Raw genomic sequence first — 27904 nt, forward strand, 5'->3', positions numbered from 1 at the left:
GCTCCGAGTAGAGCTTCAAAGTGCAAAAAGAAGAAATGGGAGGGAGACAAAAAAAATCAAAGTAATTTATTGCAACTAAGCATGAAAGTGAAATCGGCTTTAAACAAAAGTTTAAGGGCGCTGCCTTTAAAAAGCAACATCTGTGGATAGAATGTGATTTAGTGTCAGGTATTCACACCGTTACCATCTCGACGGCAAAGGCAAAAAAAGCTTTCGCTCTTTGAAGGCGGCGTGCCTTTCCTGCTGAGGTTGGACACAGTAAGACAGTCATTTCAAACGTCTTCAAAGAAGAATGGAACACAAAAAGTCAAGTGGTAGACCCCAAAAATGAGCCTGAGGATCCCATTGGCTGTCCGTCAAGGCACGGGACTGCTCGGCCCAAATGAAGGTTGTCATTGGGGCCGAGTGCCATCCAATAGCCATCAGACCACATCTGTGAGAGAAGGCTTTTAAAAGGAAAAAACTTCAAAGACCTTGGCTCTGTGAATGCCAAAAAATTGCCCGTTTGGAATTTGCAGGTACCAAAACACGAGACACTGAAAGATGAAAGAAATTTGTATTCTCCTGATGGCTTCCAATGTCACTGGCATGACAAGGAGATCTGAGATCTGAGATGTTTTCCACCATCATGATCCTTCAATGGAGCAATGGAGTTTCAGGTTGTGCAGGGGCATCAAACGGGGCGATTACTGGCTTTTTTGACAGGACAACGCTGCACTTCACAAAGGACTTCTTCCAGAGGAATAAGCTCACTCTTTTGGACCATCCTGCATGCTCCCCTCATCTACATCCAATGGAGAACATTTGGAACAAAAATGGACATGAGTTCCAGACAGTGGATGCCCTCCATGAAGCCATCTTCACCACCTGGAGCAACACTAGCCTCCTGGAAACATTGGCATCAAGCATGCCCAAAGCCATTTTTCACCTCATGAACAAGAACTGCACAGCTATTTGTCAGCGTTTTAGCCCCCCCGCCCCCCCAGAACTCTAAGGAGTTAAACTTTGAGTGAAATAAATGGTGACTGATATACATGTAATACTACATCATTGCATTCTCATTCAGCTTTGCTACTTTGAAAACACAAAGGAGAGCCCACCACATATGTACACAATACGTACAGAGGACCAACTCCAAACAAAAAAAAGTATGAACGTCAGTTAAAAACAAGTATTCAAGAGTTACAAGGACAGTCTTTGGTTTACTTCCACAAAATGGAATTTCAAAAGTAAAAAGCCATCATCTTCTCGCTAGCGGTGACATTTGCCTTAGAATAGACAGGTGCTGTACACTGTCACTTTGTGGCTGATCTGCTGCAGCAGCTCCTTAACGGACGCCTCCAGCTCCACCAGCTGCTCCGCCTTCACCTCCAGGGCCCGCTGATTGTCCTCATACGACTTCTCAAGGTCTGGAAAGGTAAACAAACGTAATAAGTAAAACAGTGGTGCCTTGGATACCATCATTAATTGGTTCCAGAAGGTCCGACTCAAACCAAAACGACCTGTAACCAAAGCAAGTTTTCCCAAGGAAAATAATGTAAATCCAATTACTCCATTCCACACATCCAAAAATCTTTCATACACAATAATTATAGGTTTATAAGCAGAAAATTATGCAAAAGAATTACAAATGAATGGACAACACGACCTTTACCTAGTTTTAATTTTACCTAGTTTTCCAAATAGGGAGGGGGATGAGGAGATTATCGTTGGAGGGCAATTTTTTAACTGTTTCTGTACTCGTGCCACAAAAAATGTCAAAATGTCTGTAAAAGGCTTTTTACCATGCACACTTTTACATTCGAGAAACAATGCCACAAACATGACAAATGATTGTTAAATTGCCCCACTTCATAGATAAATAACCGAGAATGCTTAAATGCAGACTGACCTGCAGGCCAGTCAACCAAAATGACCCCAAAAGCGCAGCGACAACTCATCCAAGAGGTCACAAAAGACCCCACAACAACATCCAAAGAACTGCAGGCCTCACTTGCCTCAGTTAAGGTGAGTGTTCATGACTCCACCATAAGAAAGACGCTGGGCAAAAAGAGTTCCAAGACCAAAACCACTGCTGAACAAAAACAACATTAAGGCTCGTCTCAGTTTTGCCAGAAAACATCTTGATGATCCCCAAGACCTTTGGGAAAATACTCTGTGGTCTGACAAAACAAAAGTGAACTTTTTGGAAGGTGTGTGTCCCATCACATCTGGCATTTCAAAAGAAGAACATCATAGCAACAGTAAAATATGGTGGTGGTAGTGTGATGGTCTTCAGGAACTGGAAGACTTGCTGTGATCAATGGAAGCATGAAGGAAAAGGCTTCTTGAGACGTCATCTGTACTTCTGTGAAGAAGGTGTCGGACGTTTCGCTCCTCATCCGAAGAGCTTCGTCAGCGAACTAATAAGTGCTGGTAGCTTAGGCCTTAAATACAGTAAGAGTGGGCGGAATTGGTGTGCCAACACCCTCCTCCTATTGGTTCGTTACACTAAGCCTGGGCGGAGTAGTGGTATAATCCTATCCTGTTATTAACACCTCCGATAAAAGGGAAGTGTCGCTCCCTGAATTGGGTATGAACGACTCTGATACTGGCTTGTTTAGCATCTATTGTTCTGGCTCGGCCCTGCCTTCACCTCATTTGCAAGACTAAGAGCTGTGGGTTTTGGTCTCAGTAACCTGCTGAACACAGGGTCCAAATTAAACCTCAAACCACCATTCCGATTCAATGATGGGTTCTGTTGTTTGACAAAAATAGCTTCCTTTACTCCTCTTTCAAACCATCTGTTTTCTTTGGCCAAAATCTTTACCTCGCTGTCCTGAAAAGAGTGATTGGTAGCTTTAAGGTGTAGATGTACTGCTGATTGAGGACCACTAGCATTGTCCCTGCGATGTTGATAAAGCCTTTTTTGGAGCATTTGCTTAGTTTCCCCAATGTGGTGCTCTTTGCATTCCTCATCTTTACAGTGGATGGAATAGACCACATTGCTCTGTTTCTGGTTTGGAGCCTTGTCTTTAGGATGCACTAATTTTTGTCTCAGGGTATTTACTGGTTTGAAATAGGTAGGAATTTTGTGTTGCCATAAGATCCTCTGGAGTTTTTCGGAGACCCCCGCTACATAAGGGACTACCACTCCTCTCCTTTTTGCTTCTGTGGGCTTTTGGGTTTCTTTCCCTACTCTCTTCTTTTGACATTTGTTAAAAGCCCACCGTGGGTACCCACAGGTTGAGAGCGCTCTCTGGACATGTTGTGTCTCCTTTTTCTTTCCCTCAGCACTAGTTGGTATTTGTTCCGCTCTATGTTGGAGGGTCCTAATAACCCCTAGTTTATGTTGTAGTGGATGGTTAGATTCAAAAAGCAGGTATTGGTCAGTGTGTGTGGCCTTTCTAAAGACCTCTGTAAGTAGCTGTCTGTCCTTTCCTATAATTACCTTGCAGTCTAAGAAGGCTAGTTGGTTTTCTTTAGTGTCCTCGCGAGTAAATTTGATATTGGTGTCCACCGCATTGATGTGATCTGTGAAAGACTGAATTTCTTGTTTTTTGATTATGACAAAGGTGTCATCCACGTATCTAAACCAGTGCCTTGGTTTTGTCCCTGAGAAGGATGTGAGAGCCTGTTTCTCCATCTCTTCTATGTACAGATTCGCCACTATGGGTGAGACTGGTGAGCCCATAGCACAACCAAAAGAAGAGAGTAGGGAAAGAAACCCAAAAGCCCACAGAAGCAAAAAGGAGAGAAGTGGTAGTCCCTTATGTAGCGGGGGTCTCCGAAAAACTCCAGAGAATCTTATGGCAACACAAAATTCCTACCTATTTCAAACCAGTAAATACCCTGAGACAAAAATTAGTGCATCCTAAAGACAAGGCTCCAAACCAGAAACAGAGCAATGTGGTCTATTCCATCCACTGTAAAGATGAGGAATGCAAAGAGCACTACATTGGGGAAACTAAGCAAATGCTCCAAAAAAGGCTTTATCAACATCGCAGGGACAATGCTAGTGGTCCTCAATCAGCAGTACATCTACACCTGAAAGCTACCAATCACTCTTTTCAGGACAGCGAGGTAAAGATTTTGGCCAAAGAAAACAGATGGTTTGAAAGAGGAGTAAAGGAAGCTATTTTTGTCAAACAACAGAACCCATCATTGAATCGGAATGGTGGTTTGAGGTTTAATTTGGACCCTGTGTTCAGCAGGTTACTGAGACCAAAACCCACAGCTCTTAGTCTTGTAAATGAGGTGAAGGCAGGGCCGAGCCAGAACAATAGATGCTAACAAGCCAGTATCAGAGTCGTTCATACCCAATTCAGGGAGCGACACTTCCCTTTTATCGGAGGTGTTAATAACAGGATAGGATTATACCACTACTTTGCCCAGGCTTAGTGTAACGAACCAATAGGAGGAGGGTGTTGGCACACCAATTCCGCCCACTCTTACTGTATTTAAGGCCTAAGCTACCAGCACTTATTAGTTCGCTGACGAAGCTCTTCGGATGAGGAGCGAAACGTCCGACACCTTCTTCACAGAAGTACAGATGACGTCTCAAGAAGCCTTTTCCTCCATGGACAACTCCTGTACGACTGAGAGCCTACACAGACGCAATGGAAGCATGAATTGTGCTGAAGGAGAATGTGCGGCCATCTGTTGGTGACCTCAAGCTGAAAGCAACTTGGGTTCTGCAGCAGGACAATGATCCAAAACACACCAGCAAGTCCACCTCTGAATGGATGAAGACTTTGGAGTGGCCTAGTCCAAGTCCTGACCTGAATCCTACTGAGATGCTGTGGCATGACCTCAAAAAGTAAAAGCCTCCAATGTGGCTGAATGACAACAGTTCTGCAAAATTCCTCCCCAGCGCTGTAAGAGACTCATTGCAAGTTAACACAAACGCTTGATTGCAGTTGTTGCTGCTAAGTGGGGCCAACCACTTATTAGCTTTAGGGGGCCATCACTTTTTCACACACGGACATGTACAGTAGCTTTGGATGTTTTTTCTCCTTTAATAATAAAAAGTTTCATTTAAAAACTGCATTTTGTCTTCAGTTGTGTTGTCAATGACTCATTTTGTGATCCCTGAAACAGTATCGTTCTGATAATACACATTATTTTTCACTTTTGCGTAACCTTGCCTTTTTTTAACCTCTTGCACTTCACCAGTTACCTTTGTACCATCTATCCATTTTCTATGCCGCTTATGCTCACTAGGGTCGCGGGTATGCTTTGGGCAATCACGTTCACGTTCATATGTGGGAGGAAACGGGAGGAAACCCTTGGGGGACAACATGCAAAGTCCACACAGAGAAGCCCAAGGGAGACTGGAACCCACACCTTCCAGATCTCCTGACTGTGTGGCCAACACACTAACCACCTGTGTACCATTTCAAGCTATTCATTGGACTTGAACCACGTGAATTTCAATAAACAAAACTAATCTAATCCAAGTTGCTAATTTCAACCCAAACAAACTAAACTAATCCGGCACAGTGTGGATGCAGCCTTTTTTTTTTTTTTAATAAAAAAAATCCCAAGAACATTCCCGTGTGGACAGGTCCTTAGGAGCTACTTCAGGTACAAGATCCGACCTTACATCCAAACTCAACCTGCATCACCTGTACAGTGCCTTCAGAGTGGAACGCTCAACCACTGGAAGTGATTCACCTTTTAAAAGCTTCAGTTGGTTACTGGCTTGCAACAGCAGCTCCTTGGCTTCTCGCTGCAGTGACTCTGCCCTCTTCTTAGCATCAGCCACGCCTCCTCCTTTTTCTTCAATCAGCTGCTCGACAGTGGAGAACCTCCCCTTTATTTTGGCATCCATGTCCTGCAAATGACAAAAACGACAATGCAAAAAGAAAAGGACAGAGGACAGGACTTGCTGAGTCATCCTCAGACTAAAGTTGACCTTTTTTATTTCATTGGCTATTTGTCTTATGCTGGTTGCATCCTGAATGGTGCGTTCACTGCTCCGAGTGGCATTCAGAGTCTTGTCTCTGAGCAGTATCATGTTCTCGTCAAGGCGCTGCAGTCTGAGGGTGGCGTCATTCAGTTTTAACTCTGCATTTGTTGTCTCCGACTTGACCTGAGCCATTCAGACAACACAGCACGTTACTACAACATGATGAAGTTACTTTTACTCAGACTTGTGGAGTATTTGTACACAGACGACTGACTGAGAGTAGTAGCTTTCTGGTGTTGTGGATATCGGTGGTGGCCTGCTGGATTGCACTGCTGGCGGCTGTTTGAGCTCGCTGAGCTTCCTCCAGAGCTCGTTTCACCAACTCAGCAGAGTCCTTCACGTCAGCCGCCTCCTGACTGTTGAGCACACTTTTATAATTACAACCCTGACATGGTTTAAGCCAGGGGTCTGCAACTTTTACTATCAAAAGAGCCACTCGGCCCCCTCTTGCGCTCAAGAAAAATAGTCAGGAGCCGCAAATGTAACGAGTTTGAGTCGTCTTTCATTTAAACAACACAACACAACAAGCAGAAGTGCAGTTTGAGTCCTTCCCGTATTAACTGGTATAAAATGAAAAAAATTAAATTTAAAAAAACGTAGCTCACTTTAATACAACAAAAAAAGACATAGTTGCAGTTTGGCATTTAAAAAAAAGTAAACATAAATTTAGAACCGTTTCTTCTTTCAGTAAGATGTTACTTTTAGCGGACAACTCATGGAGAGCTGCGCGAATTATGCAGCATTGACACCACCATTACACACAAACATTATTAAACATCTGCTGTCTCGTGCAGGAGTTGCCAACCTTTTTTCTTCGGAGAGCTACAAAGTGAAGATGGCCCAGAGCTACTCAATTCTGTAAAACGACTTTCGTCGCTAACTCACTTAGCTTGACGTGCTCGTTCAAGCAGGCTTTCAGCTTTCTGAATGTCATCAGCGCTCTGCTGTAGGATGGTCTCCAGATTGCCCAGTTCCCCCACCTTCTGTTGAATTTCATCTGTCAGGTTCTGAAGCTGCTCCGGTGTGGTGGGCATCTGCATGGCCAGCACCTCATTAGCCACTTTTTCAATACTCTCAAGGTCTGCTCCATCCTCTGAAAGACAACCAAGCATCATCACCCCCGCAGCTGAAAACAACTTTATAATTGCCGCACCTACAGTGGGGGAAATAAGTATTTGACCCCCTGTTGATTTTGCAGGTTGGCCCGCTTAGAAAGAATGCAGCGATCAATAATTTGAATCATGTGTAAATTCTAATCATGAGAGACAGAATCCCAAAGGAAATTCCCAGAAATCACATCATAGGAATTTAGAATTGATCACCATCTGATGGGGAAAAATAAGTATTAGAACCCCCCACCAAACGACAAGTAGTTTAGTCTTTCTTCAAGACCCAAATGATCTACATCAAATGCACCTGCCTCACCTGATTACCTGCATAAAAGACACCTGTCCACACCCAAACAAGCACTATGGACATCAGGGACAAGATTGTTGACCTGCACAAGGCTGGGATGGGCTACAGGAGAACAGGGACGCAACTTGGAGAGAAAAGCTCAACTGCTGGTGCAGTGATCAGGAAATAGAAGAAGCACCACGACACCGCCAACCACCACAGACCTTGTCCCCAACTATTATAAAACGTTTGACATCCATGCTGGCCAATAATGGCTTTTTTTTAAACAAAACATTAACAGGCTGTTTATCCATGGGGGACCAAAACCATGCAAATAAATACAATGCATACTATGTCTTATTCCACTTTTTTGGTGATATTCGGTCTCAAAATGCACCTTTCATTAAAGGGGACCTATTGCTAAGGGGACCTTTTCCTCTTTTCTGACCTATAAATGCCGTTACATTGTCGTATTCGTGTTAAACGATGCCAACGCGTCACATCATGAGGTTGGCACATTTGGAAGTGAGCCCCGAAAGCAGTTCTGGATGGTTTTGCACGCTGGGTTTTTCAGTTATTTTTAACACCGAGTTCCACTGTCATCAACGCAACCCGGACTTCCTTATATGGGCATGCCCACGCACACGATGTAGGCCTGCCCTCTGCCCGCTCTGCTCTGTTGTCCGTGCTAGCACGTATGGCTCCCAGGAAATGCTTGTCGACGTGTGCCTAAAGAGGCGAGCGTCAGGCAGAAGTGGTTGGAGTTGCTGATTGCCGGCCAGAGAGAGAAAAATATGCTCATCCGGCAACGGCACTTCACACGAGACTGTTTTGTGAACATGGGCCAATACGAAGTCGGACTATCCGGCAAACTTGCTGGAGTCCGACGCCTTTTCGACGTCACTTGGCCGTGTTGAAGAGTCAGAAGAGCAAGTAACAATTTATCAGTGTCTAACTGTGTTTATTTTGTGTCAGCAATCGGCCTCGGCGGCGCTTGGGAGTGTGACCAATCACAGTGGAGTGGGCTCGGCGGGAGGCATACCTGGAGGGGGGCCGCGGTGGACTAAATTACACAGACCGTTTGGGTGGGAGGCAGGAAACACTGCAGGAAGAGGCGCAGAGTGTGGAAGATCTAGAATGATTCCTGTGCGGGTTATCGTGTGTAGCTGCTCTATAGGAGTCCACTACGCAACACAAAAGCCCGAAAATGAGTATAATAGGTCCCCTTTAAAATCATACAATGTTGCAGTTTTTGTAAGTTGGCAAACCTGCAAAATCAGCAAGGGGTCAAATACTTATTTCCCCCACTGTTACTATGTCTACAATCTAACCAGTCTGAGAAGATGTTCTTTGGATTCCTAAAATGGGATAACAGTCAATCCCAACTTCAAAGATCCTTATTCGCTGTGGACTTTGAAATATGACACGGACAACACAAACAGAAATTCACGACGCACGTGTGAGGAAGTCTCGAATCTGTCTGATGAGGGTCCTCAAGTCCTTGTTGCTCCGATCCACGTTGTGTTTGGTCGTATTGGCCTTCATAAGGACGTCGTAAGCACTCATTTTTGCATCATCTGCCTGTTGTTTGAGCTCTGAGACCTGAGGATATAATACAGGTGAGAGTCCGCAAAGAACACAAATAGTAGATCAGTTCTAATATCATGGACTGGGGTCTCACCGTCTTTGCAAGTTGGTCCACTTTCCCCATTGCATGTAATATGTCCTGTTCAGTGGCACCGGCTTTCTGCCAGCTGGAGTGAGCTTTGGTCAACACACCGTCACATTCTTGGCCTCCACACTGAGGGCCACCTTCTGCGTTCACACAGCCTAGACCCCCGCAGGGAGACAACCAACACGACTCCTGACTTGCTGGATTCCCGCATGTCTGGAGAGCCACAAAAGATCAAATTAATATTAACAGATCGAGAGCAACGTCAGTGAAGGGTTGACTTTATCCATCCATTCATACATACAAAGCACTCCATCGCCTTGTCTGGGATCGTCTAAACAGGAATGCCCCTTGCTATCGTCTTCAATCCATCATGGGAACATACTGGTGGGACTCTTAATGAAAAATGAAACACAGTCGTCCCTCGCAATATCCTAGTTTATTTTATTTATTTATGTATTTGGGACGCAACTCCCAGCCAATTTTCAAATGACAACCCCTTCAGTAGCGGCACTTCTGCCACCTTGTGTCCGTTTTGATGGCGTTAAACTGCTCTGACAGTGGCATCCATTAGTGTGCAGTTGCCTCATCACCTCTTTGTCCTCTGGTGCAAAAAAAATGTAAAAGACGTGTGAATATGTCTTTGAGATCAGTTGTTCGGGATTATAAAAACGTATAAATACGCCTTTGGTATTGAAAGTTAATCAACAGTCTCATCCTTCTGTACAAGGTGTAAATGAGCCACATTCCAGCATATTTGCTCATTTTCATCTATAGTCCCGAGGCAGGAAAATAAAAACAGAAGGACAATATAAAAATATTAGGGCTATCAAAGCTAACAACGCATGAATGGAAGCTTCCTTTAACGGTACTATTTTTTAAGACGTGCACACGTCCTGTTTGACGAAACGCAGCAGTGACTGTGGCGCTACGCGCAGCAACAAATATTGAGCAGAAGTGGAGAGAGAAAAGGGTGTTCTGATGGGTAAGTGTAGCTTCAAAGCCCTGGCACATGGCTCCCGCAACAAGACCAAAATGATTTGTATCGACCATCACTGTGATTTCATTTGTCACCGGTAATGTCGCCTGCCAGACAGAAGCGAGAAGTGACTGGAGCACTGCTGGTATTTTATTATTCTCATTTACGCAGTGGTATAATTTATTATATGCACATTATAACTTTATTATACGCATTATTATATGGATCTCATTCAGTCTAACAACAACTTAAGCCAATTTTTATGAAGTATAACACATTTTTTTGATCAGTCCGTTATCACAAACCACTGTTGGTAACATCTGCTAGTTGTTGATGGTGGGGTTTTTTTGGCTGAATCCATGATTGCATTACAAAACATACAAAAATTTGCTTAACGGAATATATATATATATATATATATATATAGATTTCTTCTCCCACACCGACCGATCGCTGCCCAGACTCTGCCAAGCGTTCACCATTGTACCTATCGTAACGTATTAAGACTTGTAGACAGCCCTAGCTGGCATCTGTACCTTGTGGCTGAGCTCTGCCAGGTCCAGAGTCTGGATTTGTCCAGCCAGTTCATCCAGTCTCTGAGCATGCTCAGTGTGTCTCCTGAGGAACTCGTCTCTGGTTTGGTTCATCTTGTCCACAGTGAGTTCCCGTAGGTTAGCAGAGTTTTCCACAGGGCTGTCAGGGTCAATGGTAGAAGCATTTGCTCGACCTTCAGCCGACTGAGACTGCAGGAAGTACTTGCTAACACTGTTTGCAGCCCCTGGTAACAGAGAAATACACATTGAAACAATCACTCTTTTCATCAGTAAAACTGTGCAGTATCTTTTACCATATTGGATTGTGATGCCAGAGTGAGTGCTTGAAAAATAGGTATTTGTCTCCTCTTTCAATCACTCCAAGCCAGTGATTTCCCACGACTACAAGTAATCTTCATCATTATTCATCAAATTAAACATTTAACTACAAAAGCACTCAGAGAGCGCAGACCTCCGCCAAGCAGCATACGTCAGTAGGCCACAATGCGGCCCACTTATATAAACTCATAAGTGTTATGTAAATACTTACAGCTATTGTGCTAGGTGTTAGCATGCTAAGATTACCATGATAGCACTGCTATTATGCTAACGTTAGCAATCTAAATATGTAGATAAATGTAGGACTAATATTTATGGTGTAAATCACAACATGGGGGGATATTGTGATTTGCACCATAAATATTAGTTCTACATTTATCTACATATTTAGATGTTCGTCAGGAGATTGGGAAAATTGAATCTCCGTTGGGCATCTCTGTGTGGAGTTTGCATCTTCTCCAAGTTCTCTTCAGGTACTTTGGTTTCCTCCTACATTCCAAAAACATGAATGTTAGGTTAATTGGTGACACTAAATTGTCCATCGGCATGAATGTGAAACTGAATGGTTGATTGTCTATATGTGCCTTGTGATTGGCTGGGGACCAGTCCAGGGTGTACCCCGCCTCTTGCCCGAAGTCAGCTGGGATAGGCTCCAGCATAACCACGACTCTAGTGAGGATAAGCGGCATAGAAGATGGATGGTGCTTTATTTAAATGTCTAGCTATGAAAATGGCTAAAAATGCAACTATACTAATGTTAGTGCTAGTATGCTAGCATAGTATAATAGTGCTAAGTGTTTAAATATGTGTCTACGTGTGAAATATGTGAAAATACAGTAGGTAAAAATGCTAGTATGCTAACATTGTCATGCTAGCAATGCTAACATGCTATCGCTAGCATGCTAACGCTTAGCATGGTAACGCAATGTACCGGGAAGGCTAAATGTTCCGAATGAGTTGAGAATTTTGACTTTGGAAATATCTGAATGGGTTGATAAATGTGGAAGTATTAGTCATAGGTAATTAGTTTTAGGGAAAAGAATTTTGGGGGAAAAAAAGTTGTTTTGAACACAAACAAACAAACGGCGTCAAAGACATAACCTCCGCACTGTGCTTGCGCTTTGCGCTGCGCTTGCTGGAGGTAATTAAAAAGTACCTGTCAAGAAGAGTGAAGCAAAATGCCTCCAGAGAGATGTGTGCAACTCTGGTGACCAACTACAACAAACATCTGACCTCCGTGCTTGCAAACAAGTACTAAGTCAGTCATCTTTTGCTTGCTGATCAAATACTTGTTTCCCTCAAATACAAACTAAAATGTCATGGCTGGATGCTACAGTGGGGGTGCTAGCGTTTGAACGTACAAAATCCCACCCTCTTCTTGCTCAACGCATGCAAGCCACACCCCACGAACACACTCACGCACGTAGGAAAAGCAATCAAGCGGCAACCAAAACGCAGCACGTCATGTCACTACACCATCTGCTCTGTGCAAAACACATCCGCACCCTGGCGACCTATTTTTTTCAGCAGTCACGTGTCAGGCAACCCGTACTACGCCATTGCCCTCACCTTCCAAAAACTTTAGATTAAAAAATGACACCATTGATCTTTTTGCTAATATGATATCTATTTTACAAGGTGAAGAAATTGTTAACGTGGGGGCTATCCACACGGAAATGTTATCAGGTCAAAGCGTCAAAGTATTTTATGGTTTCAACATCTCATCCCCACGGGAACGGCATTCTGGGCCACCCGAAGCTTCCAGAGTAGGAAAATCTGAAAACGGTGGCTACTCGTTTCCGTGTAGACATTGAAATTGCATGCAATTTCCAATGAGTTGGCAAGCTCGTTGTGTTTTTTTTTTCTTCCATAGCTCACGCTAAATTGAATTTACGGTTGATGGAAGCCAATATTGGTCACATACAGTATGCTAGCCGGTGGTGGTGCTCTTATATTTTGTGGACAAAAGTGTAATTTGGGGCCATGGAGGGATAGCACCTTTAATTTATAACCTGGGCTGTTCTGGGCTGTTGTTATCTTTGTAACGTAACCTACAGGATCAGCAGGGGATCAAGTACTTCTTTTCCCTGCTGTCTGTGGCAGTTCTCTCACCTCTGATGTCGGAGTTCTTGATGAACTCGACCTGATCCAAAATGTCCTGAACTGTCTGCTCGAGTTTCTGAGCATGCGCCGTCAGCAATTTCAGCTCATCCTCCATGATGCTGTCCTCCTCCTGGACCTCGAGCAGCACCTTCTCAGTGTCATTTAGTGAGTGGCTAAGAGCCTCCATCAAGTCGCTGACGGACAATCAGAGGTCGGTTAGATTTGACAGATTAAAGCTAGCGGTTTTAACGACCCAAATTAAATCCATTCTCACCTAGCCTCTTGCAGGAGCTGCTGGATCTCACTTAGCGGCTGTGAGGCTGGGTTCTGGTTCAGGATGGCGTGGATGTCGGAGGCGCTCCTCTCCATGACATCGATAGATTTTCTGTAGGGTCCACTTACTCCACTAGCTTTGATAGCATTTACCTTGCTCGCGAGGCGGTGTGTCTGATTTGTGAGCTGCCCAATGACAGCATCCCACTCAGAGAAGCACTGGTGGCAACGCTTGCAGTTCGGGAAGGTACCAGAGAACCCACGGGCGCAGGTGTCACAGCGTGGTCCAGACACGCTTTCTACACATGCGCAGTGACCGTTGTTTCTGTTGCACTGCGGCTGAGCAATACCACGAGGATCACAGTCACATGCTGGTGGAAGAATCACACACGAGTTTGATTTGATGAGACCAGGGGTAGGAAACCTACGGGTCGGGAGCCAGATGTGGCTCTTCTGATGACTCGCAGATGTTTCTTAACACCATAAAATCTTGAAATATATAACAAATATACTCCTGTTGTTCTACAACAGGGGTGTTCAAAGTGCGGTCCGGGTGCTTTCTTATTGGCCCACAGCACTTTCTAAAAATACAACCAAAAAAAGGCGGCAAAAATTAAAAAATCAGCAGTAATTTTACAAGAGAAGAGAAAAAAGTTGTAATCTAACAAAAAAATGTTGTAATTTTACGAGAATAACATCGTAACATTATGGGAAACAAACAAAACAATGAATAAAGTTGTCATTTTTGGGAAAATTAGGTTGTGGAAATTTTTATAATGTTTCGAGAATAACTTCAAAATATTACGGGAATAAAGTCAAAATGACATGAAGACATTTTACGAGAAAGTAGAAAAAAAGTAATAAAACAATCGCAGAAATGGAGAAAAAATTCTGTAATTTTACAATTAGAGTCCAAATATTATGAGAAAAAAAGTTTAAAAATTCTATGGGACTAAAAATTCTATTTAAACTTATACTACTATAACATATAGTACATATACTATATATACTTATACTACTATTATAAACATACTAACATTATGAGGAAAAATAATCTCATTTTAATAGCAAAGATGTATTTGTATTTAAATAAAGTCGTAACAAACAAGCAAAACAAAATAAAGTTGTAATTTTTGCAATATTAGGTTGGGGAAAAGTTCAAATATTGCAGCAATAAAGTCGTAACATTACAAAAAGAAATAGCATTTTCTTGCAGACAATTTAACGTAAAACATTACAGAAATCACTGTTTTAAAAATAGCTTTCAAAATATTAAACTTTCTTATGCATTTCAATCCATCCAATTCAGACTGATTATATCCTAAAATTGTTGGTCTTGCTTAAAAATGCAAGACTCTCATGGCTCATCATAAAACATGTGGCTTTCTTAGCTCTTAGCATACAAGCCCCCCCCCCCGGTTTAGACTTAATGTAGCAGGTTTGGATTCTTTAAACTGGAACCATATCAAGTGAATGCACTGAGGCTCAATTAAAGTGAAACAGAAATAAGCAAAGCGTTGATCGGTCTCATTTTGCATGCAGTGGGAAAATACGTCTTTGATCCCCTGCTGATTTTGTACATTAACCCTCTTACAAGACATGAACATGGTACATTTGTTGATGGTGGCTTTACTTTAACAGAGAAAGGTCAAATGTAAATGCTTTTCTAGTCTATTCCAGTCATTTAAAGGTCTACAATTGTGTCCCTGATTTTGTGTCTTGCCCATGGTGGATGGAGAGGTTTAAATGGAAGAGACTTTGTGTGACAGTGACAGGTGTCTTTCATACACAAAACAAGGTGCGGTAGAAGTACTTGCCCAAAGGGACAGGCCTTATGTGTGTGCTTCATGGGCACTTAACCAGTCTGTGGGGGTCACAACGCTTGCTAGTTGGTAGGCGATGAAATACTTATTTCCCTCAATCAAATACAAATTAATAATAACCTTTATTTAATGTTTTTTTTACATTATGTCAGTTTCTTTCTGTGCATAGTCATAATGACAGTGTCTTGATCCTTTCATGGCTCTTCTGTGGGGCTGAGCACATGACCGACAGAGAAATGCCAAAATGCTAGAGCAGCGTTTTCCATAGTGGGAGCAACCACTTGTCTCAATGACTTGCTATTTACTGTAAAGGGATAGTTGGAACTTTCTGACATGAATCTGTCTGACACCCGCATCAGCAGTGTAAGATGTAAAGCTCTGGGGCAGAGGGGAAGGCCCATCTTGAAACCAATGTGGAGCAGCCTCCTGTACACTGTACCGCATTCTTACCGGTTCTCCAAATGGGTGGAACAGCAGCGAGTCAAAGCCAACAACAAGCAGTCCCAACCTTTGTGAGGGAATGAGACAACAACGTCTGCCAAGAACCCACCTTTTATCTTTGTGCCTCCGCCTGGGAGCTGAGCGTGGACCTGAAAAGTAAGCTTTTCTTCCCACAGGACGAGGAAGTGACCCTGCTCTGACCAGACATGGTTCTGCTGTCCAAGAGCATGAAAACCATCACAGTCACTGAGCTTACAGCGCCCTGGGAAGAGAGGCTAGCCACATCCCACCAGCTGAAGAAAGCCAAATACCAAAAGCGGTGACACGCAACCATCTACCCCACTGAAGTTGGCTGCCGCGGGTGCCCGGCACAATTGGTGCGTCAATTCCTCCAGAGGATTGGGCTGCAACCCAAACAGCTGGCAATAGCCACCAGGGACATAGCCGCAGCAGCCGAGTCCAGCTCGCTGTGGCTGTGGCTGAAGAGGCCCACAGTTGGAACCCCTAGTCAGTCTTGGCTGCCCCACTCAGGCGAGGTGTACAGGTTAAGGGGCAAAACACCTGAGATCCCTGCTGATTATGGGGAAGGGTTCCCAACAATGAGGAGGCTCCAAGGAATACCATCTCGGAAGAAGAATTGCATCACCGTACTTGGTTTCCTGCAGTTCCAGCTTGTGGCAAAGCATCTCTGATGTTTACTTCACCTTACTGCATCAACAGTGACTTTCCCCCCACTTCGTCCCATGAGCAGAGTTCTGGTTGATTTTTGTCGTCAGACCTCTCAATCGCTGTGCGTTATTTTCTCTCCCTTTATATCACTGCACGCTGCCGCTTGTCCATTGTTGCGTTTGTGTTCTACAGTGTTTACATGCGGATGAACACCGCTGCAATGAGAGGGAGTTAAAGTGAGAGCTAAGCTACAGTGGTGTTGTCAAATAAGAACATATCTAAAAAAAAAAAAGTGGTGCAAACTAAGCATTCTGCTTCTCAAAACAATCACAAGGTCCAAACCCGCTGTACTTGCAAGGGCGTGCTGGCTACTTGCAAACACGTGGGCAAAATTTGGGGATCCGTACGTGGTGAGTACTGCCTCAATACAGATTTGGGAGCACGCAGACACGACAGAGCACTTTTTTGCGTCGGGCTACGGCTTCACCCCCAATACGGGTGACGCGTGTTCCCTGTGCAGTCAATGGGTGCGCAACACACTGACTCTGTTAGTCTAGCGTGTTGTGCATGTGATAAGTGCGTTGTCCGTGCTTACTCGGCACTTCCCCTGTTCAACTGTCCGATGAGCACGCTGATCTCACGTCTACCAAACTGAGTAATCACATGTTCCGCACTTACAACGCATGTTGTGCGCACTGACTTCTGCAGTCCCCCCTCGATTCACGCTCTAGCCCTTGGAACAATGATTTGTACTGCCCTAAAAGCCTCCTCCTCTCGATCCATGAGAGAACCCACCATCTCCTGTGTCGGCGTCCCTGTTGCTTCTCGATCGTGCTCATGCGCTGCCACTTGAAGCTGCTCTTGAGTCACCATTGATGTACTACACTGCTGATGAGGGTGTCAAACAACTTCATGTCAAAAATATACAAACTATCCCTTTACCTTACTGTGTAGTGGTAGTGAAGAATGGTGACGGGAGCATCATCCGGATCCTTGTTGGAGCTTTGTCACTTTTATAGTACATGTTGCTCCGAAGGCGGAGGAGAAGATCAAATTTAAAATGGTGCATTCACATGAGGGAAACATAAGACAGGCTAATGATGTACTGAAAAAGCTAATTATGAACCCTCGATAAATTGACATTTACGTGTATGCATGTGTTAGTCTTTCTGTGTGATACACAGGCTGGATGACAAGAGGGTTCACTCTGCATGTGTCTGTGCTCGTTGGCTCCATATGAAATGAACACAGAAGAGAGCGAGCATCTTCTCAGCTATTAAGCCTCTTTGTCCCAGTAGTGGAGGCGGGGGCTACGTACATGGAGTGCGAGCGGTTACCAAGCAGACGCGAATGTGAATGAAGGCACGAAAGTAATCAAATTCCACAGTTTCAGTGTGGCTGTGAAGCAAAGCCTTCTTCCCGACAGTCAACGCTTACTGAGACGTTTGATCGGCGGAGTAAATATTAAACAAAACATCGCAAAACGGTGCGCGTTCAGTGTCGCTCACTACATTGCAAAAGAAATGCAACCTTTCAATACGGTTGAAAACCAACAGTAGGAATTGCCTGGGAGAGATCAGAAACATTTCATTTTAGCTCACTGACATAGCTGCTTTTATCCACCGACTGCGTTGCTGTGTGTAGTTCTTTTGACACCATAGGATTGGTATGTGACGTTGTGAGTGTTCTATTAGGCGGCTTCTGTTTCTTCTTTGTAAACAAGAAAGATAACATGACAAAAAGATCATTGAATAATCCATCCATCCATCCATCCTCTATACCGCTTCATCCTCATTAGGGTCGCGGGGGCATGCTGGAGCCTATCCCAGCTGACTTCGGGCGACAGGCGGGGTACACCCTGGACTGGTCGCCAGCCAATCGCAGGGCACATATAGACAAACAACCATTCACACTCACATTCATACCTACGGACAATTTAGAGTCACCAATTAACCTCACCTGCATGTTTTTGGGAATGTGGGAGGAAGCCGAAGTACCCGGAGAAAACCCACGCACACATGGGGAGAACATGCAAACTCCACACAGAAATGCCCAGGGGAGAATCGAACCCAGGTCTTCCCGATCTCCAAGCTGTTCCTGTATTGGCCAACATGCTAACCACTAGTCCACCGTGCGGCCCTCATTGAATAATAACAAACAAAAAAAAAAAAAGTAAAAATGATCAATTATCGTCGATAAATTTTTGCACAATTATCGACCAGCAAAATTTGTTATCATGACAGGCTGCGTTGCAGGGTTTAGGGTTTGGTGGGAGAGGAGTGAGTGTTGTGACGGTGTAGCATAATGAATCCTTAAGGAGGTAAACCTATAAAATCAGCAAAGGATCTAATACTTATTTTCCCCACTGCATGTCACAACTTGTGGAACACGTAACTGTCAGAGAACTTACCATAATGAAAATGTTCACCTACCATGACACTGGACCTCTGGGTCTCCCCAGAACAGCTCCCTGCACTCGCTGCATGTCCTGCCTCCAAAACCTGGCATACATGAACACTGACCGCTGACCTGTGGAAGTAAGACCTATTGAGAAGCCATCTTTAGCCGCAACAACAGATTTTGGATAGCAACACTGCTTACCTCATTGCATGACGTCTCGTATGAATGTTTAGTGTCACAGTCACAAGCCTGACAGCCGCTACCGCTTGCCATGTTCCAAGTGTCAGGTGCACAACGGTCACAGTGGAGGCCAATCACATTGGGGAGACACTGGCACTGACCACTAGTACGGTCGCAGTGACAGTCACCTGATGATGGACAGCTGTCAGAATCGCTGCCAAGATGACAAGTGCACTCTGTGGACCACAGCAAGGTAATCATCAGTAACTGCAACTCTCTCTTTCTCTAAACGTCCTTGTTGGCGTCCTTGTTAGCTTGCCACTGTGTGTAAGAACCAGAACCAGAACCAGAACCAGAACAGCAATCGAAACAATGGCTGTATTGGGTTGAAAGTGATCAAATACACAGGCTAACGTGAGGTGTTTGCACAACAATGCAGCTGCTTTCAAAACATGCAATGTATCAAATTTCGTTTCAGTCGTGATTAATCACATTTTGTCCATAGCTAACTCATAATGAATCTGAATTAATCACAGATAGGAAAGACGTTTTTGTCTATAATGAGTCGGGATGTCAATCTCTTTTTGGAAAACGATTCGATACGCACACACGGGTTAAGATTCAAAAACAATATATTTTAAAAACAGAACAATTCAATAGCGTGTACAAAACGACATGGTTACACTTGTTGATCTTACATTATAAAATATATATAAACGTGTCCTTCTTACAGTGTTATCAAATGTATAAAAGAACACATCATATCGCCCTGTAAGGCAGGGGTCCCCAGCCACCGGGCCGCAGGAAACGTTGAGGTGCAGTGATTTTAAAAAAGCTGAAAGCTTCCCGTGGCCCGGTTCGGGGAAGCCCACAGGAGAATGACATGGCTTTGGAAGCTTCAAAGATATGAGTTGGTTGGAGGCACACCTGCACGTGTATCTTAAGGCCACACTTCAAACACACAGGTTCCTTGTTTGACATTATTGGAAAATCAAAAGAAATCAACTAAGAGATCAGGAAACTGTGGCGCTCCACAGGTTCACCTTTGCGTGTCATTTTCTGATTCCTGAAGGCTCCACGTTCTGTTCAAACAATTATCTGCAAGCCTAAACATGGGAATGTCCAGCCATCATAACCCTCAGGAGGGGGAGGGGTTCTGTATCCCAGAGATGAACACGTTTTAGTCTGAAATGTGCCAATCAACCCCAGGAGCAAAGCTAAAGAAGTTGATGGCTGAAGCTGGTGAGGGTGTGTCATTATTCACAGTCAAACAAGTCTTGTATCGACAGGGGTTAAAAGGCCACTCTACCAAGAAGAGGAGTACTCCAGAAGCAATGTAAAAAAGCCTGGTTACAGTTTGCACACTTTTTTTGGAGACATCCGCTGTGGTCTAAAGTGGAAGTAGTCAGCGCTACTATTTAGATGGGGATGAATTACACACAGTGAACAGAACGTAACACTTACAGTCAGTACAAGTTGCATATTTACAATCCGAAGGAGAAACTTGAAGATCATTCCAATACCACTGACTTAATGAGCTTGTTACTCCGGTGCTGATATCAATATCTACATTATGGACATCCCTACTCACAACCTCATCAACATTCCAGATGGACATACCAATGTCCTTTTAAAAAACACGACATTTGAATAATATCCAAACAAAAGTGTGACCTGCACACTTTTGAAATTCCACCTGCATAGTGAAGTGAACTTACTCTTGCAGTCCTGCAACAGGGCATCGCCATAGTATCCCTGCTTGCAATATTCACAGGAATCCCCCTCGCTGTGGTACAGGCAGCGCAGGCACTCGCCAGTTTGGGCGTCGCAGGATTGTGGGTCCAGCATGTCAATGTTGTTGTTGCACTGACAGGGCTGGCACAACCCTCCGACCACATCAGGGTTTCCATAGTAACCAGGGGCACACTCATCACATCGAGCACCTGAAAAAAATGGGTCCATATGTCCTTGACCTAAATTTCTATAGCAAATCTCGTAGCACTATTTCTGAAACTGTACTTAATTGCGATGCGCCAGTGGCTGAGCTTCAAAAAATGGAGCCGAATAAAAATAGTAGAAGGAAGAATTTGAGTGCAGAATAACATACTGTATGCTCTTCAACAGTGACACAATTACTCCTTTTTTACCTTTCTTTGAGTTTGTGGTTTTTACCCTCATTTTGTAAGATTAAATATATGTTTATTTCCCCTACAATAAAAACAGATACAAGCAGAGTCACAAAAGAAACTCACAATTAATTTAGCAGCTCCTTAAAAATCGAGGGGGGGTTACCATTCCACGCACCATTCTTACTCGTATTCTTACTTGTTTTTGTTAAGAAAGAGCTAAAAAAAAAAAAACATCACACCGCAACGGTATATAGACAAGAAACCACCGACGAGTACTGCTGCTGAATAACTGACAACTATGTGAGCTCTACACGTGTAACTTAGCGGCCATTTACAACAACAGTACAGCAAAGCACGCTGGGAAACAGGAAGCTCTGTTGTCAAAACCATTAAGACGCCGCACCGCTGAGCCGTACGTCGGCGTCGTCGCCATATTGGATGTGGCAAGGCTGCACTCTAAGTGAATACAAAGAAATGTACTTAATAAAGCGCCTTTCTGCCAAGAAATTGAAGTTAATGCCTCTCATTTATGCATTCACACACGCACTAACATACTTGGGAAACAGTTAGGCACCAAAAACAATGTATTTGATCTTCTCAGATGGCTAACATAAGACCTTTATTGACATTGACACGTTACATCAGCTATAGAGCACAAAGTAGTGACAAGTTGAAAAATCTGTAGAATTAGCATTTGGCACATTTGGATCTTAATGAGGTTTTAAGTAGAGCTACAATATGCAAAAACAAGAAGGGGGAGTGAGACAAAAAACACTTTGAAAAAGTCATTTATTGAAAACAACAATTAAACTGAAATAGGCTGTTTATCAGCTGATCAAAAGTTTAAGACCATCACTCAAAAAATAACAAAAAACTCTCCAAACCATAACAAAAAATGTTCTCAGTAGGACTCAGTAATGAGGAGCTCCACCGTTCTTGTTCATCACTTCCAAAATGGCTTTGGGCATGCTTGATGCCAGTGTTTCCAGGAGGCTAGTGGGAACATTGCTCCAAATGGTGAAGATGGCTTCACCAAGGGCATCAACTGTCTGGAACTGATGGCCATTTTTAGAAACTTCCCTTGCCATCCATCCCCAAATGTTCTCTATGGGATTTAAATGAGGGGAACATGCAGGATGGTCCACAAGAGTGATGTTATTCTCCCTGAAGAAGTCCTTGGTCAAGCCAGCATTGTGAACTGCAGCGTTGTCCTGTTGAAGAACCCAGCTGTTACCACACAGACGAGGGCCCTCGGTCATGAGGGATGCCCGCTGCAACATCTGCACGTAAGCGGCCGCCGTTTGACGACCCCGCACCAACTGAAGCTCCGGTGTTCCACTGAATGAAAAAGCACCCCAGATCATGATGGACCCCCCTCCACATCAGGTGGGATCTCCTTGTCATGCCAGTAACGTTGGAAGCCATCTGGACCGTCAAGGTTACATTTTTTCTCATCAGAGAATAAAACTTTTGTCCACCTTTCAATGTCCCATGTTTGATGCTCCCTGGCAAAGTCTAAATGGGCAGTTTTGTGGTGTTGAAGAAGATGAGGACTTTGAATTAATTTTTTATTTTTTAAACCCTTTTCCGGCAGATGTCGTCTGATGGCTTATTGCGCTGCAGTCGGCACCAGTAAGGGCCTTAATTTAGGTGGAAGACCGCCCTGTGTCTTGATGGACAGCCAATTGGATCCTCCGGCTCAGCGCAGGTGTCATTTTTTTGGGTCTACCGCTTGACTTTTTTGTTGAATGACTGATTTACTGCTCCCAACCTCAGCAGCAATGGCACGCTGCGTGAGGCCTTGCTTATGCAGCTCCACAATAACACCACATTGAAAAAGAGAAAGCTTCTTAGCTTTACCATCAGGAGGGCATGACAGTGTGAATGCCTGACAGAAAATGAACATTTTGAGCAAACTTTTGATCAGGTGATAAACAACCTATTTCAGTTTGTTGTTTTCAATAACTTATATTTTCAAAATGTTTTTTGTCTCTCTCCCCATTCTTGTTTTTGCATATTGTAGCTCTACTTAAAACCTCATTAAGATCCAAATGTGCAAAATGCTAATTCTAGCAATTTTTCAACTGGTCTTAAGATTTTGATCAGGAGTGTGTGTGCGTGTGTGTATATATGTATATATATATATATATATGTATATATATATATATATATATATACATATATATACATATATATGTACATATATATACATATATATATATATATATATATATATATAAAACAACAAAACAACTGTATCTGTGTAGGCTCTCAGTCGTACAGGAGTTGTCCATCGAGGAAAAGGCTTCTTGAGACGTCATCTGTACTTCTGTGAAGAAGGTGTCGGACGTTTCGCTCCTCATCCGAAGAGCTTCGTCAGCGAACTAATAAGTGCTGGTAGTTTAGGCCTTAAATACAGTAAGAGAGGGCGGAATTGGTGTGCCAACACCCTCCTCCTATTGGTTCGTTACACTAAGCCTGGGCGGAGTAGTGGTATAATCCTATCCTGTTATTAACACCTCCGATAAAAGGGAAGTGTCGCTCCCTGAATTGGGTATGAACGACTCTGATACTGGCTTGTTTAGCATCTATTGTTCTGGCTCGGCCCTGCCTTCACCTCATTTGCAAGACTAAGAGCTGTGGGTTTTGGTCTCAGTAACCTGCTGAACACAGGGTCCAAATTAAACCTCAAACCAATAGGAGGAGGGTGTTGGCACACCAATTCCGCCCACTCTTCCTGTATTTAAGGCCTAGGCTACCAGCACTTATTAGTTCGCTGACGAAGCTCTTCGGATGAGGAGCGAAACGTCCGACACTTTCTTCACAGAAGTACAGATGACGTCTCAAGAAGCCTTTTCCTTGACAAAACAACTGTACTCATTTAAGAGTATTGTTACTTGACAACAACTTTACTCAAGGAATAGATATGTCATGTTACACATGTCGATATTGGTTGATATCGGAAATTGAGAGTTGGACAATATCGACATCGTTTTTAGGTAAAAAAAAGCCAATATCGGACATCCCTAAAAAGTACCTTTGTATCCAGTGTCACAGGCGCAGAAGGCTTGTTGGGAATCATCAGCACGGAAACAACTTCTTGCAAACTGCCGCAGACTACCAGGGCCGTCAGGACACATACAGGGGCGGCAATGGTCAGCTGCACCCAGCATCGGATTGCCATAGTAACCATCCAAACACCTTAACAGGAAAGAATAAGCATGACATTCTCGTGACTCTGTCCCTTTATTAGATCAGAATCCATGTCAGAATCAGAACCAACTCTATTGGCCAAATATGTTTCACACAAAAGGAATCTGGTGCTGATAGTTGCTGTCACTCTCGTACTATACCAGAAGATGTAAAAAGGGTTAGTGGTTGGAGTTCTAATGTGTACACGGTGGAACCCCTTTAACTAGACCTAGACATCAGTGTTGCTTGTTTGCGACTTTGGCGCTTAAAGGGCGATATTGGTTTTCATAATAGAAGGAAAAAAACAATATTGACCGATACTACATTTTTATGCCAATATCGAGACATCCCTGCTTTCCATACTTGCATAGCAACCCAATTAATGGCAATCGGAAAGGAGCTAATGCAATGTGCTCTTGTCTTGGTTCTTTGCGGGATTATTGCTACTGCTGAGTAAAGTATATTTGCCCCTTCCCCTTTATCTCCGTGTATTAGCCCCTGGAAGATCTGATGTAACTCACCTGTCGCAGTTGTGACCTGTGCTGTAGTGTCTGCATTTGACGCACTCTCCAGTGTGAGCATCACAGTCTTCTGTGTGCCCATTACAGGAGCATGGACGGCAAGTTGGGAAGCCCCAGTGGCCTGGCAGACAGCGATTACACTGACGTCCGTACGCTCCCGAAACACAAGCACACTGACCAGTAAGCTGATCGCAAACCGGGGTCTGTGAGCCTTGAGGGTCGCAGTCACATACTGCAAATACAAAGACATGCTGTTTTATCTGTTCTTGATAAAAGCATACAGAACCAGTTCCAATTTTGGATCTACCTTCTCACTTAACCGCATGAGAAAGTGTGCATACACTTTTGACTAGAGATCATGGAATGTTTTTTTTCCAGGGCCGATACCTGTTTTTATTAGTTAAGGAGGCTGATATTTGGAGCTGATATTCATTTGCAGTGAAAGAAAAAACTTTTAACTTAATTCCGGTGTATGAGCCGCTACGTTTTTCTTAAACTTTGAACCCCGCAGCTTACACATATAGCATACACATAATAATCATAAATTATAATATTTTTGCTGTGTAAAGTGGCGGAATTGGCCTTTGTGACATGTATTTTCTAAAAGTCAATTATGTTATTATTTTACTTCTGCAATGAGTCACGTTCCACAGATGGCCGCTGGGCCACACTTTGGACACCCATGCGCAAAACCATCAGTGACTCTTCTGTGTGAGAAGATAGTTATTCAGGCATTTACAAACACAGCCTTTGTGTTGCATAATCCCTCTGTTGTGACATATACGGTAGGTGTATATACCTTTGCAGCCACTTGGCCCAAACTGGAATGTGGCTGGAGCACATCTGTTGCAGTCTCTGCCGATGACGTGAAGGCGGCATTGACACTGACCTCCGTTCGGGTCGCACACTGTGCTTAGAGATCCTTGTGGGTCACACTGGCATTCTGAAAAATTCGAACAAGTCTGCATTCTGATCTTTCAATTGGGAATATCCCTCAACATCTTCAGTCTCTTGTCATACTCGTACCTTTGGCCCCCTGGTGTAGCGTCGCAGAAATGCTGAAGATCAGGTTTCGGCAAATGTCGGTCATCTGTGTCTTGATCACGCTCTGGCTGTTCTCCACACAACGATAACGCTGAAATGTTTCCCATCCGCGGTTTTCACCAGATTCGCCTCCTTCTGAGGCGGTGAACAGGTCCAAGTTCTTACAGTGAGGCATCAGCACAATCTGACAAGAAGAACATGTGCCCGGTTCTCAAACCTGAAGGGGTTTTGTTTCAACCTTCGTGGTCACATCAAAGTCAGACCAGTCTTACTCGTCAAGTAAAACAGGGTCCCTGACGCGATTGATCAATTTTGCTTAAATATGTTGTACGTTGTTTGTAATTATGTTGCGCATTGTTCGTTTTTTGAAAGCAAACGGTAAATTTGCAAAAATGACATTTATGCCATGAGATTTTGACAAACTCCTTGTTGCAGAGTAAACAAACACTTCTCGAAGTAGCTCGTCGACTTTGTTCGGTATATTTTTAATCAAAATAGCAGTCATGCCAAAACACTGTGTTGCTGCTGGATGTTAACAGTATGGGGGTGATACCGTAAATTTGTTTTCTTTTCTGCAAGTGCAGAGAGTGAGAGACAGATGGAAGCCCACCTCGAACTTTTTTTTTTTTTTTTTTGCAGTGTTCATTTTACTGATGACTGCTTTCAAGGAACACCTTTACAAGAAGCATTTGGTTTGAAAGCATTTTGAAAAAAAATGCTCTTCCGCTGGCGGAACAGGACCCGGCCGGTAAACAGGGGGAAAAAAGACAAGAACGACCACTAAGTCAAAGTTGCCACACAACAGAGTAAGTCATGTGTTGTTTATACAATGTATTCTAAACACTATTCTACCATAGCGACAAGTCTGCAAAGCATTATACATGTTACATAAACATCTTTTCACAGCAATGTTGATGGTGGGGGGCGGGGACGGTGGCAGCGGCTGCCGATGGAACAAAGTACGAAATAAATCAGGCTATGAAGACCCTTATTTCTCATTAATAAGCCGATTAAAAAATAATAATTGAAGGATAAGCAACTCCTGAGTAATTTACACTTAGCATTCTGTGTTTTGAAGGCGACCAGTCTTCATCTCCATGTTTTAAGGCTCAAGTCCATGTTCTGCAAGTTCTCTATTTGATCTCCAAATGTTTCTCCCTTCTTTTCTCCAAAAACTATTGACACATCACTCAAATCTTGGCTAAAATAACTGTAAACATCCTCTGTCTCTTACAGCGCCATGGGTGTGTAGCTGAGAGGCGTTACTCCGCTTATGTCACTTCCGGAAATAATGCTTTGCTCCGACCACTAGTTTGTCATCTCTGCCGACATGAACTATAAATGTAATTTTTCCTAATTTATCGTTGGCTTTCAAAAAACGAACAATGTAGAACATAATTACAAAGAATATATAACACATTTAAGCAAAGTTGATAACTCATGCCAGTGACCCTTAAGGTCTCATCTGACAATAAAAAAAACATCTATACCAGCTTTGAGCTGAGTCCATTATGCTCTCCTAGTATTAAAATCTGATCACGAAGTTGAAGGTTTTCTCACCGAATCAATGAGCGTGTACGGAGACTGAACATCACTGAGGGCAGAGTACAACGGCAGGCTAAGGCGGATGGTATAGTTCAGACCAGATTCAAAACACACTGGTCTGGGAAGGGCCACATGTCTAAGGACGCAAAAAGGCAAAATGAAACATGATAACAAAACAGGTGAACAATGCAGGATACGGCAATAAATCAGAACAAAAATAAAAGTCAGTATTCATTGAAATTCGCAGGTGGTAAGAAAGAAGATTAAGCAACATGAACAATTCACAGTGAGGAAAGACAGAACTTAATCGTCGCATTTGCTCTTACCAATCGATTTTTTCCTGCTTTTAAAAAGCGTTGTAATTGTCATTAAAGGGACAGTTGGGATTTTTTTTGGCATGAAGTTGTATGACATCCCCATCTGCAGTGTAGTGCATCAACAGTGACTTACCCCCCACTTTGTCCCGTGAGCCCAGTTCTGGTCGAGTTTTAGTGATGAGGAAAAAAAACAGACCTCACAAATCACTCGGCATTACTTTCTCTCCCGTCATATCACTGCGTGCGGTCGCCCGTCCATTCTTGTGTATGTGAAGAAGGTAGCATCCATTCAGTCATCTGAATGGATGACGATCGCGTCGCAGCCATCTTCTTCGTCTTCTTGTGAAAGTAACGCCGAACAATTTGTGAGGTCGGATTTTTTTTGAAGGGGGCATTTTT

The 27904-nt window shown here is 43.5% G+C and overlaps 1 protein-coding gene across 2 annotated transcripts in view; it reads right to left on the minus strand.

Moving 5' to 3' along the window:
* Positions 1–52: 52 nt before the first annotated feature.
* The window catches only part of lamb1a (laminin, beta 1a), a 44153-nt gene continuing 16301 nt past the window's right edge, over positions 53–27904 (minus strand). Inside the window, exons 16-33 of one of the 2 annotated variants that reach the window (XM_054777225.1) lie at positions 27204–27324; positions 25626–25827; positions 25399–25542; positions 24600–24831; positions 23924–24087; positions 20476–20700; positions 18779–18993; positions 18610–18706; positions 13246–13615; positions 12981–13165; positions 10533–10774; positions 9027–9233; positions 8803–8947; positions 6836–7043; positions 6165–6306; positions 5897–6073; positions 5656–5815; positions 53–1409 (exon numbers count right to left, since the gene is read on the minus strand). In XM_054777225.1, coding sequence (XP_054633200.1) covers positions 1270–1409; positions 5656–5815; positions 5897–6073; positions 6165–6306; positions 6836–7043; positions 8803–8947; positions 9027–9233; positions 10533–10774; positions 12981–13165; positions 13246–13615; positions 18610–18706; positions 18779–18993; positions 20476–20700; positions 23924–24087; positions 24600–24831; positions 25399–25542; positions 25626–25827; positions 27204–27324 — 3376 coding nt within the window. In that variant the 3' untranslated portion in view covers positions 53–1269. The remainder of the gene's footprint in view (positions 1410–5655; positions 5816–5896; positions 6074–6164; positions 6307–6835; positions 7044–8802; positions 8948–9026; positions 9234–10532; positions 10775–12980; positions 13166–13245; positions 13616–18609; positions 18707–18778; positions 18994–20475; positions 20701–23923; positions 24088–24599; positions 24832–25398; positions 25543–25625; positions 25828–27203; positions 27325–27904) is intronic. The other variant, XM_054777227.1, reaches the window with a different exon arrangement.

Source organism: Dunckerocampus dactyliophorus, chromosome 5 (genome assembly GCF_027744805.1).
Source record: "Dunckerocampus dactyliophorus isolate RoL2022-P2 chromosome 5, RoL_Ddac_1.1, whole genome shotgun sequence".
Taxonomy (NCBI): domain Eukaryota; kingdom Metazoa; phylum Chordata; class Actinopteri; order Syngnathiformes; family Syngnathidae; genus Dunckerocampus; species Dunckerocampus dactyliophorus.